A 19,795-nucleotide genomic window follows, 5' to 3' on the forward strand; every position below is an offset into this window, starting at 1 on the left:
CGTGCCACAAACGTCTTAGCAGTTGCGTCATTGCGTGTGACGTAGTAGCGCACCAGGAAGTGAAACAGGTGGCTGACGTGCTAGCTCAGGGCTATCGAGTTGAAATGAATTTGACAAGGAGTTTTGTGTTTTTTCCCAGTTTGAAACAGAATTGACATTTCGTCCAAGGTAAGGCATTTACGAAGGATAGGAATAATCCCAGCTGCAATGTCAGTAAAGTGTTAACGTAGGAACAAAGTGTGTTAGCTTGATGCTACCGTAGAATGAACTAGATATAAACAACGTTAATGTGGTTTATATTTTGCAGATATACGTACGTAATCTTTTTGTAAAGACTTTCTGTATGTGCTGATGAGCGAGCGTGTACATCCTACTATATTTAATGCATAGTGAATGCAAGTTGAATGAATTATTCACCCTAAACCACAACTATTGCATTGACAGAAGCTGCTATAATGAGACAGATGCGAACTTACACTGTTCACAGGGGTGGTTTATCACAGATATGCTATTATTTATTGATCATTGATAATGCTATGTGTGATTCACTATCAATTACCTGAGTTTAGTTATAAACTATTATCACTGCGTTCTTGTTTACGTCACTGTACAACGTTATACATATTTATTCATTTAAAATACATTTACTACACGACTCTTTACATTCAGTTTATCTTTTGCAATACTGTATTCCACAAATATATATAGCTATATTTTTCTATTTCATTTGTTCCTTTTATATTAACTTTTATATTGTCTGAATTTTTGCATTTTGCTTTTACTCTTTTTTATGGTCTACAAATTAAACTATAATAATTATTCTTGTTGGAGAGAGCCTTAGCTAAGATTTTCACTGCAATTACTGCTTGTCTGTAGTTGTGCTCATGATAATAAAGAAATTAAATCTTGATTTCAGTTTGATGTAGTTAGTGTGGTCTAGTTATCATTAACCTTTGTAATAAATTAACCATTTAAGTCATTCTTAAACATGAACAAAACATTGCTTTTGTTTCATCTTCTTAAATGTGATTAATTCTCTATTTTATTCTTTGAATTATTGCAATTTTAACATTAGACTTAACATCTTTCATTATTGTATTGTTGGTGAAAAAAAAGAAGTTAGGATGTCAGCTTTTGCTCTGAGAAACCAAATAAGCATGTTTTACTACTTAATGACAATTAAATAAACATACTTATTGACAGCTTAACAGATATAAGCTTAACAATTTAAACAGGGAGTGTGCATTCTTGTTCATAAATAAGGTACGTTTTCTTTCTTCTTTTTTTCTTGGTAATTTATTTTGTCTTGAAATGTATTTCACTTATTTATATTTATCAAAATAGATATTTCACCCATTCATTTTGCTTTTCATTAATTAATCGGTCATTGAACTTATTATTTCAGGAAGGATCAGAGACACACAAGGCATCTACAATGGGCCAACGAAGAAGAGCGGCAGCTGTGAATAACACTTCATCCCAGAGAACCTCGGCAGCTCCTGCAGAGGCTGATGGGATCCCCAACAGGAGACACAACATCTGCATGGTGTCAGACTTCTTCTACCCAAATATGGGAGGAGTAGAAAGTCACATTTACCAGCTATCCCAGTGTTTGATTGAAAAGGGACATAAGGTGGTCATTGTCACGCATGCCTATGGCAGGAGGAAAGGTGTCAGGCACCTGACTAACGGACTGAAGGTCTACTACCTTCCACTGCAGGTGATGTACAACCAGTCCACAGCCACCACCTGCTTCCACAGTCTCCCACTGATGCGCTGTGTGTTTGTAAGGGAACGCATCACTGTGGTGCATGCACACAGCTCGTTCTCCGCCATGGGCCATGATGCCCTCTTCCACGCCAAGACCATGGGCCTGACCACGGTAATTGACTTATTACTCAGAAGCATTTCTCTGCACATATTCTGCTGACATAAATCTAAAGCGTATTGTCATTTTCAGGTGTTCACCGACCACTCCCTTTTCGGATTTGCTGATGTGAGTTCCGTGCTGACCAACAAGCTTCTGACTGTGTCGCTGTGTGACACCAACCACACTGTGTGCGTGTCTTACACCAGTAAGGAGAACACGGTGCTCCGCGCAGCACTCAACCCAGAGATTGTGTCTGTTATTCCCAACGCTGTCGACCCTACTGACTTCACCCCTGACCCCTCCCAGCGCCAAGATGACAGGATCACTATTGTTGTTGTCAGCCGTCTCGTCTACCGCAAAGGTACTGAGAAGCTCTTGTGTTAGACATTCAGCGTATTGATTACATTTTGGATGGACATTGGGGGTCAGCAGAATGTGAATTGTGGTGAATGGGACACTGCCCTTTTTTTTTTACAAACACTTGAGTTTGCACAACACATACAGTGGGGCAAAAAAGTATTTAGTCAGCCACCAATTGTGCAAGTTCTCCCATTTAAAAAGATGAGAGGCCTGTATGATTTTTATCATAGGTATACCTCAACTATGAGAGACAGAATGAGAAAAATAAATCCAGAAAATCACATTGTAGGATTTTTAAAGAATTTATTTTCAAATGATTGTGGAAAATAAGTATTTGGTCAATAACAAAAGTTCATCTCAATACTTTGTTATATACCCTTTGTTGGCAATGACAGAGGTCAAACGTTTTCTGTAAGTCTTCACAAGGTTTCCACACACTGTTGCTGGTATTTTGGCCCATTCCTCCATGCAGATCTCCTCTAAAGCAGTGATGTTTTTGGGCTGTCGCTGGGCAACACGGACTTTCAACTCCCTCCAAAGATTTTCTATGCGGTTGAGATCTGGAGACTGGCAAGGCCACTCCAGGACCTTGAAATGCTTCTTACGAAGCCACTCCTTCGTTGCCCTGGCGGTGTGTTTGGGATCATTGTCATGCTGAAAGACCCAGCCACGCTTCATCTTCAGTGCCCTTGCTGATGGAAGGAGGTTTTCACTCAAAATCTCACGATACATGGCCCCATTCATTCTTTCCTTTACACGGATCAGTCGTCCTGGTCCCTTTGCAGAAAAACAGCCCCAAAGCATGATGTTTCCACCCCCATGCTTCACAGTAGGTATGGTGTTCTTTGGATGCAACTCTGCATTCTTTCTCCTCCAAACACGACGAGTTGAATTTTTACCAAAAAGTTCTATTTTGGTTTCATCTGACCATATGACATTCTCCCAATCCTCTTCTGGATCATCCAAATGCCCTCTAGCAAACTTCAGACGGGCCTGGACATGTACTGGCTTAAGCAGGGGGACACGTCTGGAACTGCAGGATTTAAGTCCCTGGCGGCGTAGTGTGTTACTGATGGTAGCCTCTGTTACTTTGGTCCCAGCTCTCTGCAGGTCATTCACTAGGTCCCCCCGTGTGGTTCTGGGATTTTTGCTCACCGTTCTTGTGATCATTTTGACCCCACGGGGTGGGATCTTGCGTGGAGCCCCAGATCGAGGGAGATTAGCAGTGGTCTTGTACGTCTTCCATTTTCTAATAATTGCTCCCACAGTTGATTTCTTCACACCAAGCTGCTTACCTATTGCAGATTCAGTTTTCCCAGCCTGGTGCAGGTCTACAGTTTTGTCTCTGGTCTCCTTTGACAGCTCTTTGGTCTTGGCCATAGTGGAGTTTGGAGTATGACTGTTTGAGGTTGAGGACAGGTGTCTTTTATACTGATAACGAGTTCAAAAAGGTGCCTTTAATACAGGTAACGAGTGGAGGACAGAGGAGCCTCTTAAAGAAGAAGTTACAGGTCTGTGAGAGCCAGAAATCTTGCTTGTTTGTAGGTGACCAAATACTTATTTTACCGAGGAATTTACCAATTAATTCATTAAAAATCAGACAATGTGATTTTCTGGATTGTTTCCCCCATTCTGTCTCTCATAGTTGAAGTGTACCTATGATGAAAATTACAGGCCTCTCTCATCTTTTTAAATGGGAGAACTTGCACAATTGGTGGCTGACTAAATACTTTTTTGCCCCACTGTACCTGCCTAAATATTTTTTCCAGGGAAGGTGTTGGAGTCAAAAAATAAATAAAAAAATCAGTCAATATAAATATCTGATCCCTAAACATTAAAATCTATTAAAATAGTCAGCTTTGTTTGGCCTATACTAGGATTTAATTAAGAAGGACATCATATTCATTTTCTAGCAAGTGTTCACAAACTCGTCCTCTGTTAAGGTATCGACCTTCTTGGTGGAATAATCCCAGAGCTCTGCCTCAAACATCCAGATCTGCAATTCCTAATTGGTGGAGAGGGACCAAAGAGACTTGTTCTGGAGGAAGTGAGAGAGAAATACCAACTACACGACAGGTATGCTCATATCCCCAAAAAGTTATATGGGAGGTACCACCTAAACCTTTGTTAATTAATACATGCTCTCTGCTGCTACTTCACAAGACGCCATGACTTCACCAGCAGTGTCATATCGCAGCAGCTGCATTTCAAGCACTATAGGATGACAGCACTGTTTAGTTTACTGAGTGTTCAAATGTTAAGAAGTGATTGTAATTAGGCAGTCAACAAAGTGACTGTGATGTGAATTTCCTGCAATTGACCCATGACATTGACATTGATAGTAAAACTCGGAACTCTTTATGTGTAAGGTGGTATTGCATTTGCCCTACTCCTTTAATTTGTGTTCCTGCAGAGTGCGTCTGCTTGGGGCCTTAGAGCACAAAGATGTTCGTAGCGTTCTGGTGCAGGGTCACATCTTTCTCAACACGTCTCTGACTGAGGCGTTCTGCATGGCCATCTTAGAAGGAGCCAGCTGTGGACTGCAGGTACGTTTCCATTTATAAAATAGCTGAAGGATAGGGATTTTCTGTCTGTCTTTTTTATATAACTCTTTCTCCAGACAGACAGACAGACAGACAGACAGACAGACAGACAGACAGACATATGGAAACGATTCTGTTACAGCATCAGGTATTATAATATTAAAAAGTTGTAACCTTGTACAGTAGGTATTCTGTCTCTCCGTCTCTGCTTTTTGTTACTCCCCTCATTGTTTCTCACCCTTTGACATTTTGTCTGTTTAAATGTGCTTTTATTCAATGATGAAACTTTTATTTTCCGTGCTTAACATTCTTCTTTACAACTGGATATAGTTATCTTGACACAGTTGAGGAAGTTTCATTGTGGCAGATTTCCTTTGGTTCAGCTTGCAGGTTGCTGCTCACAATTGAAAGGGGAAGTAGGGTTTCTCAGGAAGAAGAGAAAACAACCACTTTTCTCTGGAATTAGGCTTAACTGAGTAATGAAACGCTAGAAGAACCCTTACTGTCGTCTCTGAAAAAAGCTGTAAGGAATATTAATGCAAAAAAGGTCACTTATTTCTGAACGATTCAAAAGCCACCGCGGACTGACAAAGCCAGCGATTTAACATAATCTGTGCCTGAAATGTCCCCTGAGTGTGATATATATATTTTATTTTAAAGAAAAACATTAAGGCTAATGGCTTATTTAGGAGTCAGTTACAACAACATGAAAGTCTGGTTTTGTCTGGTTCACAGTTTTCTCTGGGTGCGTTCATTGGCATCACTGTTGGATGTGATGCAGGGTGTGGTAAAACTGATTTTAACTTGTTATCAATAAGAGGTCGAAGACGTTTTCAGCTATTGAATCTCTTCTTAGTTTGAAAGGGATGCTAGGGCAGATGTACTCTCACAGAAAGTGTGATTTATCCTTATGTGTGTTTCTATAGGCAAGGCAAGTTTATTATGCATTAATAATAGTATACAATGTGTTCATACACTTTTTGTTTTATTTCTCAGGTGGTCAGCACTCGTGTGGGGGGCATTCCTGAGGTGTTGCCTGAAGAGTTGATAACCATGTGTGAGCCTACGGTGCGGGCACTGTGTGCTGGTCTCGAGACGGTCATCGACCGGCAACGTTCAGGCTTTGTCCCCTCCCCCGCCACTATCCATGCTCGAGTTCAAAACCTCTACACCTGGAGAAATGTTGCTGAGAGGACAGAAAAGGTGGGTTCACTAACACAAGCGCATGCCTTCTGAATGAAGCGATGTTAGTTCAGCTGCACTTTCTTTTTTGCAGCTTTTGTTCCCTCCACAGACCAAAGCGAGCTTAAGTTCAAGCTTTAGTTTGGATTTTGGGACGTGAACTCAATTGTTCGGTCATTGATAGTGTAGCGCTGTAATTTACTGACTTAGTCATATTCAATTACTAATTATTATAAATATTATGTACTGTAATCTAGGTATATCATATTAACTAGAGCCAAACTTATCAATATTTGGGTAGTGCAAATTAAAGTGGAATATAACCTCAAAGTATTTTATTTTATTTGACTTAAATGCCTCAATTTAGTAGTTTACAGTGGAATACCTCAGTAAGAGTTGAGTAATTCACACCTTAAGGAAATATCTTCATCTTTCCTGATGAATGGACACATTGATATGGTAGCCAAGTATTAACATGTTCTCAGATTTGTTGTTTAACCTGATTTTCTTCTGTGCAAACTACTGTTCACTCACAAAGCTGAAAGCTTCACACTGAATATAAATGGTGACTCTGTTCATTGTGTTTTCCTCTCAGGTGTACAATCGAGTAGCTCGAGAGGAGGTGCTTCCCCTGGATAAACGGTTACGGAGGCTGAGGGCTCACTGTGGCCCCGTAGCTGGATCCATCTTTGCATTCATTGCTGTTTTGGACTTCCTGTTCCTGTTGTTTTTGCAGTGGTGGGCGCCAGATGAGGTCATGGATGTGGCAGTGGATGCTACCGGCCCTACGGGACTGTGGAAGGAAGACTGCGGTGAAATCAGAGCCAATTCTAAAAGTACCCTTGAGCGAGCAGCAGAACCAAAAATGTCAATATTATGATAGCTCCATACGGCTGCATCATCTGAGCCGCTTACATGTGCTATATGTTCTCTCCATGGTGCCTTCTGACATTTAAAACATGGCTACTACATGCTAAATATGCTAATGGTAACCCAGATTATTGTTTACTAATCCAAAGGGACCAACTTGTGCGAATGTTACTAATGTAAGACTTAAAGAGAGCTTTTTTAATATGTATCGATGGAAATGGAAACCTGTGGCACACCTTTTGAGCTTTAACAAGCACTTTTTTGTTTAACTTGGTAAAGAATGCACTGAAAAGATGGATTAAAGGGCTGGTAAATTGTACAATTACTGGGGGGAAAAAAGGAATTTATTTTTCATTTATAATCATAAAGCATTTCGAACAATTACTTCTTGATAAAATCCATATATTTATATGTATTTTTGTGCAAGTTATTATTTGTCTGGTTTAAAATCATGAATGCCACTACTTTGACTCAAAAGTGTTACATATTTATATAACACCTGGGAGTTTTTTTGGTTTGAGTCCCGGACAGTTCACAATGGAAAATAAAGTGTACTTTGTAATGTTTCATGTGTTTTCATGTAATTTCATGGGAATCGTCTGCCACATTGTTGGAGTTTCATCTTTTCCCAGACCATTACATGACAGTGTGAACACAGTAGACAACTGCTAAATTAGTTTAACAAAAGAGGGGGCTCTGTGGACTGAAGAGTGCCAGATTAGCAAAACACAGATTAGCTGTGGAACAGGAGGTGAGAGCAATGAGGTGCCATGGCTTACAATGGGGATTCACATAGCCTCGCAATGAGTTACGATTTACTGTAAGTTTTCATTAAATTAAGATTCTGCAGTCGCACATATTTGGAAAGTTGGAAAATACGTTATCAAAGCATAGATTTTTCACCAAGTATCTGTGCGCCGCTCTGCTTGTAGGTGTGTGCATGCGCATTTCTTAGTGCTTTATTCAAGGTGTATCATCAGAACAGGCCCTTCCAAAGAACCATTGTTATGCTCATGCTGTAGACTTTATCCATGGAATGGGACAAGGGTGGGCGGAGGTGGCAATGTGGGGGAGGTGGCCAAGGACCCAGATAAGAGTGGGAAAAAGGAAGGCCGACTTCAGGTCTGTGTATTCGAGTGAGCTTGAGTCCTGGTCAGTCGTGGACACGTCTTCTGTTTCATTTACATCATGGCTGCAGTTCAGACTGAGGTTTCCCTGTGCACACAGCCTTGGCAGAGGCCCCTGTACATCTACGGGGGGTTGGCATGTAACTCACTGATGGCTGGTGAGTTTTTTCTTTGTGTTGTTTGCCCTTTATAAGCTATTTTCTTGTGTAATGAGAAAATTACAAGTGGATTACTTTTGTATTTTCTTGATCAAATGTGTCAACTTTCTTGGAGTGTGGTCTAGCTTTGCAAGTAATTAGTTAAAGAAACAGATCCCTGTGTGATTAATATTTGGTCAGGATAACAGATTGATTGTACCTGAAACATTTGCATGTGAAATTGCTTTCTTGGCTCTGCAGTAGTAAAAACAAACCAGTGGGTGTATTGTTCAGTAGGTTTGCCATTCTGGTTTGTAGTGACCCTGAAAAACCAGATAAACACGCATTGACATGAGGTCATCTTAACATTACAATGCACCGAGAGCAGGATCAGTTGGCTATGAGTGTATCTTTGTGTTTTCTGAATGTGGAGTCCTTCCTGATATTATTTTTGTGTTTTAGATTTCTGGTCTGACAGAACTCCTCTCCATGAAGCCGCCTACCAAGGCAGGCTACTACACTTGAGGAGCCTCATTACACAGGTGAACTAGGGTCCATCTTGATTTGTGCTCACAATGTGAAACTAGGCTGTATCTGACTGAGTGTCCTTCTCTGATCTCCCCTGCAGGGCTTCCATGTAGACACACTCAGTTTGGACAGAGTCTCTCCTCTCCATGAAGCTTGCCTTGGCGGTCATTATGCTTGTGCCAAGTTCCTGCTGGAAAATGGTGCAAATGTAAGAACAGTTGTGTATGTTTAGTGTAAAATGTATTTTTGGGGTGTAATGGATCTAAATGAGCATATATGGGGATCACACGTGTCCAGGGAGAAAAATCCCATCTGTTTAAATGTTATCAGCTGATATAATTCACATCATCAGTCCTCGTCGCCTTCATCTATATACTTCATGTCCTGACCCCTTCCTTTGCGCATTTCATAATTAACGGTTGCAATAGGTCTGTGTTGTATTCTTGTATTCCTCCTTTTGGTCATCAACAGTTTGAAAACTGAGTAGTTGGTTTAGCAGACCCCTTAAAACTAAATCTCTACTTTCAACACTTGAACCAGGCAATATTCAAAAAGACATTTAAAGAAAGTTAAATGAGTAAAGACATGAATGAGAAGCTGAGATAGTTGGCATGCCAGTTAAAAAAAAGATATGTCCATGTATCACACGGCTGATGTCAAAGACATAAAGGGGGAAGGGTGGGAGTATTACTGTCTATGTAAAGCTATATAAATCATTTAATTCCTTATTGAGGACTTCAAGATTGAAAATAAATCCTAAGGTGTGGAGAAAGAGAGAGGTGAACTTAGTATACGATGGTAGCCCATTCTCATCTCAAGGCTACATTAGCCTCTACTAGCAAGACACAACACTCCAGAGTCTAAAAATGAAAAGGGTCAGTGGTAATGTTAAGGACATTTTTCTATTAACCATATTTCTTGTTTTATGTTTTTTGTGTGTCACATGTCCTTGTTTATTTCTGTGAAGTGCTTCTGGCCCTGGTATAATTTTCCTCTCTTTCATATCCTCCCAAAGGTGGAAGTAGTTTCAACAGATGGCGCCACACCTCTCTTCAACTCTTGCAGCAGCGGGAGTGCCGCTTGTGTCAGGCTCATGTTGCAGCACGGTGCCTCTACACACACCCCCTACCATCTAGTATCACCCATACATGAGGCTGCTAAGAAAGGTGTGTGTTCAACATGTCTAAGTGCAAAGATGTGATATGTCAGTGCACAGATTCTCATGCTGTTTCTCCACAAGGTCACAGAGAGTGTCTGGAGTTGCTGCTGTCGTATGGTGCTCAGATCGACATGGAGCTGCAGGTGGTGGGGACGCCGCTGTACTCTGCCTGCATGGCCCAGGCCGCAGCCTGTGTCAGGGTGCTGCTGTACTCAGGTAATCTGCACACTTTGCAATGTCACAAATATACAGAGTAATAAAACACCCAAGCCAATCAAGTGTTATCTTTACTGGTTTTACTGATTTAAAATATTAACACAAACAAAATTGCAAAACTAAAGTATTTTCCAAGAAACTCAAAAACATTTTACACAAGTTAAATAAAATATGCCAGTGGAATGAAACAAACCAAAGGCACAAGGTACCATAGTGTATCATTAGGGAAGTTGTCAATAGCCAAACTCCAGCAATCAATAATGAATACCAAATATTATTCTGTTTCCAGTCTATCAAATGGAATTATGTGGTGCCTTTCAGTTGTTATATATGATAGTGGTCTGAATATCTTTAGGTCTAGGCGTGTTGGTCTGAAAAAAATACACACATTTGAGAATTGAAAACAAATCTTAAGATTCAATGATTGGAAAAACCGTATAGAAGTAAATATTCTCCATAGGTTTCCATCTTTTCATGCTTTTATTAGACACCTATTTTGTCTCTGTACAGCTTCCTTATAATATGACCTGACAGTACCGGAACAAAACAGTGCGGCTACTTTTTTTGTTTTCAAGGTCTTAATCTGTCTGAATCTGTTGTTAAACCACTTTGTTTGCACATGTAGGAGCAGATGTTCGAATCGGGTGTGGGCAGGACAGTCCTTTACATGCTGCAGTTCGAGGTGGAGGAGCAAATGTTGTGGATCTTATGCTGGAATTTGGGGCGAATGGGTGTTGTAGGAACGCAGAGGGAAAGACTCCTCTGGATCTGTCATTTCCAAACAGCACAGTCAGAGTCGCATTGCAGAAAAAAGGTTTGTTGTGGACACTCATGCATGTTACATAAACTACATTTATTCATTGTGAGATGTAACAAATCCAACCTTTATCTCTGCCCAGGTCCCTGCTCTCTGTCGCAGCTCTGTCGCCTCGGTATTCGTCGCAGTCTGGGAAGGAGTCGTTTTCACCGAGCCTCTGCCCTCTTCCTCCCTCACAGTATCAAGGACTTCCTCCTCTATCAATGAGACGTCTGCCCTGCCACCTTGCCTCTTTGTGTGCCACATGCTGATTGACCTTCACATTTGTGCTTTGTCCCTGGCTAACAAATCAAGTGAAAAAATGGACATCCAGAGAACATGCAAAGAATGGGACTCAGTCAGTCATCTGTATCTTATAGTATTGTTGCTTTTATTATAATTATTGTTATTCACTTATTACTGATGAAATATGTTGGATACAAGCATGAGAAGTTCCAAGACAAACATATTGCAGTTAATTTGTGTCAGGTTTGGTATTTTTATACGTATAATGAAGTGTTTTCTATTTCATTTTCATAAATAGTACTTTATTCCAAAACCTTTTAAAGGGTAACTCTTCAGATTATACAAACACATATTTTTACAGCAGTTGGAAATACTACTGCAAATGTGAAAAAAGTAGTATTTTTGGCTCCAAAGACTGAGTGAGTTACCTCATGTCACCTGAGTATCTGTCCGTTAAGTACTTCAAGTTTGAAAATGAAAAAGATCTGGGGTTGTAAAGTATGAAAGAAGAACACTCTCTGTGTCTACTAAGAGTAAATTCTGTATTTTGTAAAAAGTGTTTTTTTTATAGATTGTAATGCTCTTTTGTATTTTTATTATCTTCACTGTCAGAAAGCTGGACAAGTGATTTCATTCAGTAGGTGTTACTTCACTGTTTTAGCCTTTATTGGCACCTATTTTCACTATTGCAATTCCAAGACTGTAAGGCTCAGATATTGTATAGAAGTTTATAACCAGTAATGTAAAGTTGTTTGCAGGCTTGAACTTTAACGTGCAGAAGTACATTTGCAGTCATTTGAGGACTTGCAAGCTGGTCTTCTACATTTCTGTGAATATCACTAGCGTTGTTACCCTTCTATTGGCACATACTGAATGTGTATCAACATCACTTCCTACAATAAATTCAGCTGACATGAAGATCCTGCCCTGATTCTTTGAGTGCTTAAAGCAGCTGATGAAGTGAGAGGTGTCGAATGCTTAAACTGTGATGGAATTAGAATAAGTACAAAACAAACTAAATAAGTTAGTATTACAGGATAAGGCCTGTGAAAAAATGATCTGATAAAAAGAGAGAGAGACTGAGTCTTGTATCCGATGTTGCTGAAAGGGAATTAATTTCCTGATTCAAATGTCACCCCAAAAGGTCACTTCTGCAGAGACTTGAAATATCTTGTTTGAGCTGATATTACTTGACAATTCCACGTAAAAGGCAAAGAAAAACCTGGGCTTTCAGCAAAAGTTTGGAGAAGCTGTGTGTGTTTCAGTTTCCTACTGTTTGTGTCTGGCATCATGTGGTCACTAACCCATGCTTTACAAAGGCAAGGCGCTGAGCACATAAGATCAAAAACCACTAATGTTGGCATTTTCTGTGAAGTCACAGTTCACAGTGGGTTATCCTAAGGGTCCAGGTTAGTGCAATACAACGAGAATTTCTTAGTAAGCTTTGCTGCTGCTGGAAATGCATTGTTTTTGTTCTCATTATTAGGGCCCAAGAATGAAAGTGTGTTTGTGTAGATCAATTTGCAGAGATCTTTTTTTTATAGCTCAAAAACTCACAATCAAATGCATTGCCTTAACTTGTGAGAAAGAAGGTGTACGACCATGAGGTGCAGTCTGTATGTCTCTCCAGGGATACAAAGGCTCTGGTCAGTGCTGGATGAGGCTGTATGTGGCACTGATACAAACTGCACACATGCAATCCAACAATCGTTTACTATGCACTGTTTGTATAAGGTTGTTCAGCCATTCATTCAAAGTGTAAGACAAACATGGTTCATCACCCTGAACTTTGTGCTGTTTTCTCTCATTCTGCTTCCCGAGCCACCAGCTCTCATCTTCTCTTTGCCTCCACAAGTCAGTTATTTCCCCTCATCTACCTACATTCAATAGAACCCAGTAAATAAACCTTTTCCTATCTTACCCATTCACGGAGTCTGTGTCCTGCGTTCAAATGAAATATAATTTAATTTACTCCTCATCTTTGAGCTCCATTCATGTGTGTTGCCGTGGGTAAAGGTCAGATATGCAGCAGAGTCTTCCAACTTGCACAGAGATATCGAGCAGAGCCCTTTACTTTGCAAACAGATATGCAGTCGAGACTTTTACCTTGCAGAGAGATATGCAGCAAAACGAAAGACTCTGAGACGTGATAGGTTACAAATACATTAAGGTAAGTGTTATGTTTTATTTCATTAAGATTTTACTGCTCATGTTACAATCACAAAACTCTTTAGAAAGGTTACAGCCAGAGGAGCTCAGACATCTCAATAAAGTTTTATTAAATACAAACATCAAGATATTCACGGTGAAGACAATTCAAAACAACAACACTTTTAAACCAAAGTTATAGTACATGCGTTGTGGCTACAATTAAACACCATTTAGAAAGTAAAAGGATATTTATAGATACAGTAGTACTTCCAACCAACATTAAATAACACATATAATTTTAAAGGAAACACGTCTACAGCATGTACTTGACATTTGACAAATCTAATAACTCAATATTTCACAAATTTCTATATTTGCCATATAACACTTCTCTGTTATGCACATCAGCAGATGTTCAGAATATTTCACAAACATCAAATGTCAGAAAGACTTCTGCTTTATCTTCAGCATTTCATCATCTTTTTATTTAAATGTTGCTTTTTGTAAATAGAAACATGCACCATAAAGCTAATGCCTGGCCTTTCATGCATGGTTTTCACTACAAATGACAGTTCTGTGTGTGGAATCTGTTGGGGTTTTTTAAAGATTATATTTTGGGGGTTTGATGCCTTTATTTGAAAGTGATGGTTGAAAGAGACAGGGTATAAAGAATAAGAAAATCACATGCAGGAAACAGTCCGACCTTATGGTAATTGAAGTGGGGTGTTGCTCATGGGGTAAAGCCCAAAAACACTTGGCTATTGGGGACCAACAACTACATTTATTTTACACAGTCATATACAGTTTCATTTTACAAAGGGCAAACAGGGAAAACTTTTTCTTGTATTTTATTTATCTCTTAGGGATCATCAAATATGAATCTCATGCAATGATAAAATTAATCTAAACATCATCAATTGACTTCACATCTGCAGTGGTTGCATAATTAAGCATGATACCTTTCAAGGCTTGCCAACACCCTGAGACTAAACCCCTGTGTTTCCAAACACTCAAAGACACCCTGACATGTTCGCCCCAGTTCCTCCCCAAACAATCAACCTCTAGCATCGCTCTTCTCCACCCCCTACCGATCTTTCTAATCCTCTAGCAATTCACACTGAGGTTGTCACTTCTGAATCAGAGTTAAACATGTGTGAGCAACGGCGATGAACATGACTCCATGGCTGCTGAAGCACAGGTGTGAACAGGTTTAAGAGCAGTTCCCTTCAGACGGTGGTGATGTTTGTGCTTCCACTGTTTTGAATATTAAAGCGGCTGGGGGACGTGCAGCACAGGAGTTGCTTGTTGAAGTGTTTTCTGAAGCTTTTGCTCATCAGGTAGAGGGCAAATGGGTTCACACAGGAGTTGGTGAAAGCCAAAATGCGGGCGCACACGCTGGCGATAAAGTGGCCCAGCGAGGTGTCCACCTGGTCGTAGTGGTAGGAGCGGTACAGGTAGATCACATGACTTGGCAGCCAACAGACAGCAAACAAGCCAACAAACACCAGCACTGTTTTGGCCAGACGCTTTCTGGACTTGATCTGACAGGAGAGTAGAGAGAGAAGAAATCAGCTTGTACAGTCGCTTTGATCTAGACTGAAATCTTTCAAACGCTATTGGGTTGATTTCTTAATATTCTCTATAAGAATTCATGGACCTCTGTAGTGTCAACTTGCACCATCAACACAACAACAATTACATGTGTTGGTGTATGACAAGAAACCTGCTAAACTCACATTTCCATCATCCTCAGCTCAACTATGTAGGAGCAGTCAATCTAACACCTGCTTAACATCATGTTAGCTTTGCCATTTTGCTAACTTCATTGAGTTTTGCTTGTCTGAATAAATAAATCATATCCCTCTGTTTCTCTCATAGTAGGTTTAACAAACATGGATCAGATCGTGGTTTCTAAAGGGCTCTTTATGAATGAGAAAAAGGACGAGGAACCTTCTCAGACCTGTTTCTGGAGATGCAGGTGTCCTTCAGCAGGGATTTCCACCGAGCTCCTGACCAGACTGTGAGCAATGAAGCAGTAGTAAACAGAGATGATGTAGAGTGGGATGATGTAGAAGATGAGGAAGAACGCAGTGGAGTGGATTTTGGGGTGCAGCTCCCCCGCGCTGGGGTAGGGCGCACAGGTCACAAATGTCTCGTTGGTGTTGCTGGTGATGAAAGTGTGCAGGTCGGAGAAGATGGCCTCAGGAATGGCCAGGCTCATTGAGATCAGCCAGATGGCCCCCGCTCGAAGACAGATGCTGCGAGTAGCGCTGGACCTGTGGATGTCCAGAGGTCTGACTATAGCTTTGTACCTGAACAAAGAGGAGAAATATGTGAAGCATCAAGTAAACATTCTGGAATTGTGTGGAAAGACTGTTTGCATAATACAGAACTCAACTGATTAGTCAAAAACCACTGCATCCCTAGAGCACCTCCTATTACTGAAAAAGAATCACATAGTTATTTTATTCCAAGAAAGACTGTTTTATTTATTTACATCACAGACAAATGAACATTTCTATAGATGCACCAGTGTTAGCCAGCTGGTTAATATTCAACTGCAGATAGAAATTCACTTTGATAGCTTATCTGACTGAAGATTATTGCAGAAACATTTAATTAGTCTTTAAATGATTGGAAACAGGAACCACAGTCGATTATATTATCCCCTTAATAGTTAGAGTTAAAGATCAAGGATGAAGGTTTATTCATCAAAACTGATATTTAATGTTTTTGGTTTTTTTGAGAATCTAAGTGCTGCTCAGAACAAAAGGAGTCCTCTTTCTACCCTTCTGTGTATGTGTATTTCTCGACATATTTTTTCTCTTTTAGGTTGATTTATCTTCACCAAGACCCCGTAGTTCTGCCTTTCAGTTAAATTACCTATACGCCTTTGTTGTATGTGACTCATGAAGAAGGAATAATTAGACTTATTGTCAATTGCTGCACATCCGTATTGTGTCACTAAAGAATTGATTTATTCCCTTTCAGTATTTAAATCATTTTCAGATATATTATCAAATTAAATAACCAGGGATTAGACAAAAATGTGACAAAATAAAACACATTTTGATGTACTTCCTTCTTTTCTGTTCTGTTAATCATCTTGAGAACCAATATTGGGGTCCCTCAATATAACAGCAACTCAAAAACACTCAGCAATACACTTTCCATATGCGAGGACATCATTAATGTAAAGTAACTATATTCTTTACTTATGTAATTTATATGTACTACTTCTATGATTCAGATTATGAAATAATAACGTATTAATATTATCAATCAATAAATAAAGCATGATCTATAATTAAAGGTTAAGATAAACAAGACAGCATTTCACTTATATTATATAGTATTTATGTGTATATTTAAAAGGAGGAAAACAGAAACATATCTGATAATGTAGCTTTGGTCGATTTATAGTCATTTATATACAGTCATTCCAAATAAAATGAACAAACTAGGAACAGCCAACTTGATAAATAAACATGAACAATCTAGAACATTATAAAGACGCTAATTAGGAGGGAAAGGGGGTAAATGTGAGCATTAAAATACATTTTTTAACCTATGTTTATTCCTCATGCATCAGAAAAGTACCATTCTGATTATTATGACACCTAAAGAAAACTCATGAAAAGGCATGCCTGAGTTACCGGTCAGCGGCGAGAGCAGTGAGGGTGAACACGGAGACTCCAACCGAGCTGAGCTGGATGAATGGGATCAGTTTGCATCCAACACGGCCAAACAGCCACTCGTCCACCAGGTATCTGCTGGCGTCCACAGGGGCGCAGGTCAGAAGCAGCACCACATCCCCCAGAGCCAGGCTGGACAGGAACAAGTTGGGCACCGTGCGCATGGACTTCACCATCAGACACGTCCGCATTAAGGTGACATTCCCCACCAGACCAACGAAAATTATGATCCCGTAGACAGCAGCGATCCCGATGCCAGGGAGCCAAATATGGTACTGGTGCTGCTCCAATGTGGAGACATTCAGGACCGGGTCCCCGCTGTCCTCGGGGGTTGTGAAGACGGAATCCTCAAGAGACATTGCAGCCTGTACAGGTAGAGGTGTTCAATGGGGAAGTCTGGTTGGGTCTACAATTGCCTTGGTGACTGACTTTATATACTATGGGCTATGATCCTGCTGCTGCGTGCGTCATTCACGAGCTTCATGCTGTAAATATTATGGAAAAATGTCTTTAAATAGGTTATAGCCCCTATTATTTCCTTCAAGAATACGCAAAGTGGTTGTCTATGATTGGATAGATTTGGAGTTGTCATCTCTGAGGGTGCATAGCAACCAATGTGGACAGTGCTTTCAATTTAAGTGGAGATTGTATGAAGTTGGTTTGCATTTTAATGGGCAGGTCATCCAAAGGAAAGCAAATGGCCTGTTGTTTGGGCAACTTCAGCCTGCTCTGCACCTATTTGCTGGTGAAATCATAATTTTCTACAGCTGCCTTGGCACCTTCTTTCTTTTCAATTCAAAAACTACTTGATTAAACATAGGCTACTTAATTAAGTCCAACCACTGACTAACTATTGAAATCTGCTCTGTCCAGAGTTAATGCACAAATATATGTATTATTTATTTGATTAAAATAAAGTATCAATACCTTCAAAAAGGAATGATGTGGTTTGCCTTTATTCATTTATTTAACAGGGACAATACACATTAATAAACATTTCTGCAAATGAGCCAGAGTTAGCCAAGAGGCTACTTTTCATTTGTAGTCCCTAAACAGATGTTGTTAGTCACCCTAAAGAAACATTTCAAGACAATTATACATAACAAAATAATACAAAACAAAAAAAGAAACATGTTAAAATCCAGGCAGTGCAGACAGACAGTGGGTTGTAAGGAGCAGAGGATCGTATCATTGTTGGCAGCACTGATTCCTCACTAACCATGTTTTGTATTGTGATTTAAATAAACTGAATGTAGTCTGGTCTCTGATTGTTGCTGGGATTGAGTTCCATTGCTGAGCAGCTTTAACAGAAAACGAAGACTGACAGAAAGAACTTTTCCTGAGTGGAATAATGCAATCTCCTCTCGCTGCACCTCTGGTTATACTATTAGCAGTTGTCCGTATGATGATGAAATGTCTGTCACCATCTTATGTTGGTAAGTTGTAAATGATCAATCTTTATACCACATACAATTTATATTGGTATAAGCTGTACAACCTTTCTGTGAATAATTTTTGCTCTTCCAGTCCCCGCTGACCTTCAATGCTCACTTGAAAATAAAATGAGGTGTGAAAGTAAATGTCAAATGTTTCAAAACATTGTGTTTTATTTTATTTTAAAATTCCTTAACACATTGTTAAAATTCTCAGATACAAACTTCAGACTTTATTTGCTTGTGCATCAGTTTGTGCCAATTTGGCTCAAAGTCATTTTCTCATATAAATGCAAATAATTGTTTCCTGTATCAAAGCAGGAGATATCAGAGACGAAAATATGCATCTCTCAGCATGACTTAAATCATTTTAATTTGCCACACTCTTGTGTAGCCAGAATGGCTGAAGAGTTGATAATTCTCAAAAGTATTTCCACCCCAAATGCGTATGAAAACAAAACATTCATCAAAGTAAAATGACTGCTTGGACAAGAACCATGCTTTTTTCTGAACTCACAAACAGGAACAGAATCTAAAAGCTGATACTTATTCTACTGCCTGTTATTTCAAGTATTATGTAGATGGATAACGTTGAACTAATTGATTTTCTTTAGAGCTCTGAGTTCAACTGCATCCACTTCTGTTCTCCTCTGATGTCGAGGCCTCTCAACATCTCTCTCTCTCTCTCTCTCTTTCCATTATGCTCAGACTTCATGTTTTTCCATTTCAAAATAAACCCATAGAAAAGTCTTTGTCAATTTGCATTAATTTTCCTTTTTTAATGGTCAGATATTCATTTAGTTCTATATTCATAAGCTGACATTTGCTTCATCATTCATGTCACTGGTATTCATCATATTTTCATCTGCATATATCTTTGTTATTGGGGAAAATAAATTCAAATTAAAGGTGAATCTATGCTTCTTTCACACAACCTGTACTAAGATAATAAAATGTTGTAATTGCCCCACAGTGTGACCTGAGTATAAGGAACACACGCATGTGTACATTTCATGTGTTTGGAGATCAAAACAAAACAATGAATCATGTTTTACACTATGAGATTATTGTGTGTTTCGGTTGTTAAAACTTAAAATCTGCCTAGAAGGTGGAATGGTTACAGGTTACAACAAAGTAAGATAATAAAGAAATGTGTTTAAAGTATCAAAGTAAAAGTATTCGTACTTGTCCCCGGTGTTTGACGTAATATAATTTATGACATTAGTCGGCTGTCCGATTTTGTGTGTTGTATTAAAATAAAAAAAAATCAAATTTTAACGTCATATCTTAATATGCAAAGTAACTACATCTGTCAGATTAACATAGTTGGTTAAAATAACATATTTTCTAAACAGAAGCAGATTTATACAGTGGCAGAAAGTGGAAATACTCTAAACTACTATACTATAAATGAGCCCTGAAATGCTATTAGGTCATTGGGTTACATTTAAAATATCCCATTAAGATAAAACCAACTGAGCC

The 19,795-nt window shown here is 39.3% G+C and overlaps 3 protein-coding genes across 3 annotated transcripts; 2 read left to right on the top strand and 1 right to left on the bottom strand.

The window, feature by feature from the left end:
* Positions 1–7,391, top strand: piga (phosphatidylinositol glycan anchor biosynthesis, class A). The gene is made up of 7 exons (XM_063887734.1): positions 1–168; positions 1,406–1,882; positions 1,961–2,231; positions 4,174–4,306; positions 4,644–4,776; positions 5,770–5,976; positions 6,551–7,391. The coding sequence occupies exons 2-7, from the start codon at positions 1,436–1,438 to the stop codon at positions 6,833–6,835; spliced, it is 1,476 nt and encodes a 491-aa protein (XP_063743804.1). The 5' UTR covers positions 1–168; positions 1,406–1,435; the 3' UTR covers positions 6,836–7,391.
* A 175-nt stretch (positions 7,392–7,566) lies between these two features.
* Positions 7,567–11,964, top strand: asb11 (ankyrin repeat and SOCS box containing 11). Its single transcript, XM_063887736.1, has 7 exons — positions 7,567–8,110; positions 8,552–8,631; positions 8,718–8,825; positions 9,633–9,783; positions 9,858–9,992; positions 10,618–10,806; positions 10,892–11,964. The coding sequence occupies exons 1-7, from the start codon at positions 8,014–8,016 to the stop codon at positions 11,014–11,016; spliced, it is 885 nt and encodes a 294-aa protein (XP_063743806.1). The 5' UTR covers positions 7,567–8,013; the 3' UTR covers positions 11,017–11,964.
* A 2,447-nt stretch (positions 11,965–14,411) lies between these two features.
* Positions 14,412–17,265, bottom strand: LOC134867288 (gastrin-releasing peptide receptor-like). The gene is made up of 3 exons (XM_063887735.1): positions 16,842–17,265; positions 15,146–15,497; positions 14,412–14,726 (listed from the first exon to the last, which is right to left on the bottom strand). The coding sequence occupies exons 1-3, from the start codon at positions 17,237–17,239 to the stop codon at positions 14,412–14,414; spliced, it is 1,065 nt and encodes a 354-aa protein (XP_063743805.1). The 5' UTR covers positions 17,240–17,265.
* Positions 17,266–19,795: the final 2,530 nt, after the last annotated feature.

This window comes from Eleginops maclovinus, chromosome 7 (assembly GCF_036324505.1).
Source record: "Eleginops maclovinus isolate JMC-PN-2008 ecotype Puerto Natales chromosome 7, JC_Emac_rtc_rv5, whole genome shotgun sequence".
Classification (NCBI taxonomy): domain Eukaryota; kingdom Metazoa; phylum Chordata; class Actinopteri; order Perciformes; family Eleginopidae; genus Eleginops; species Eleginops maclovinus.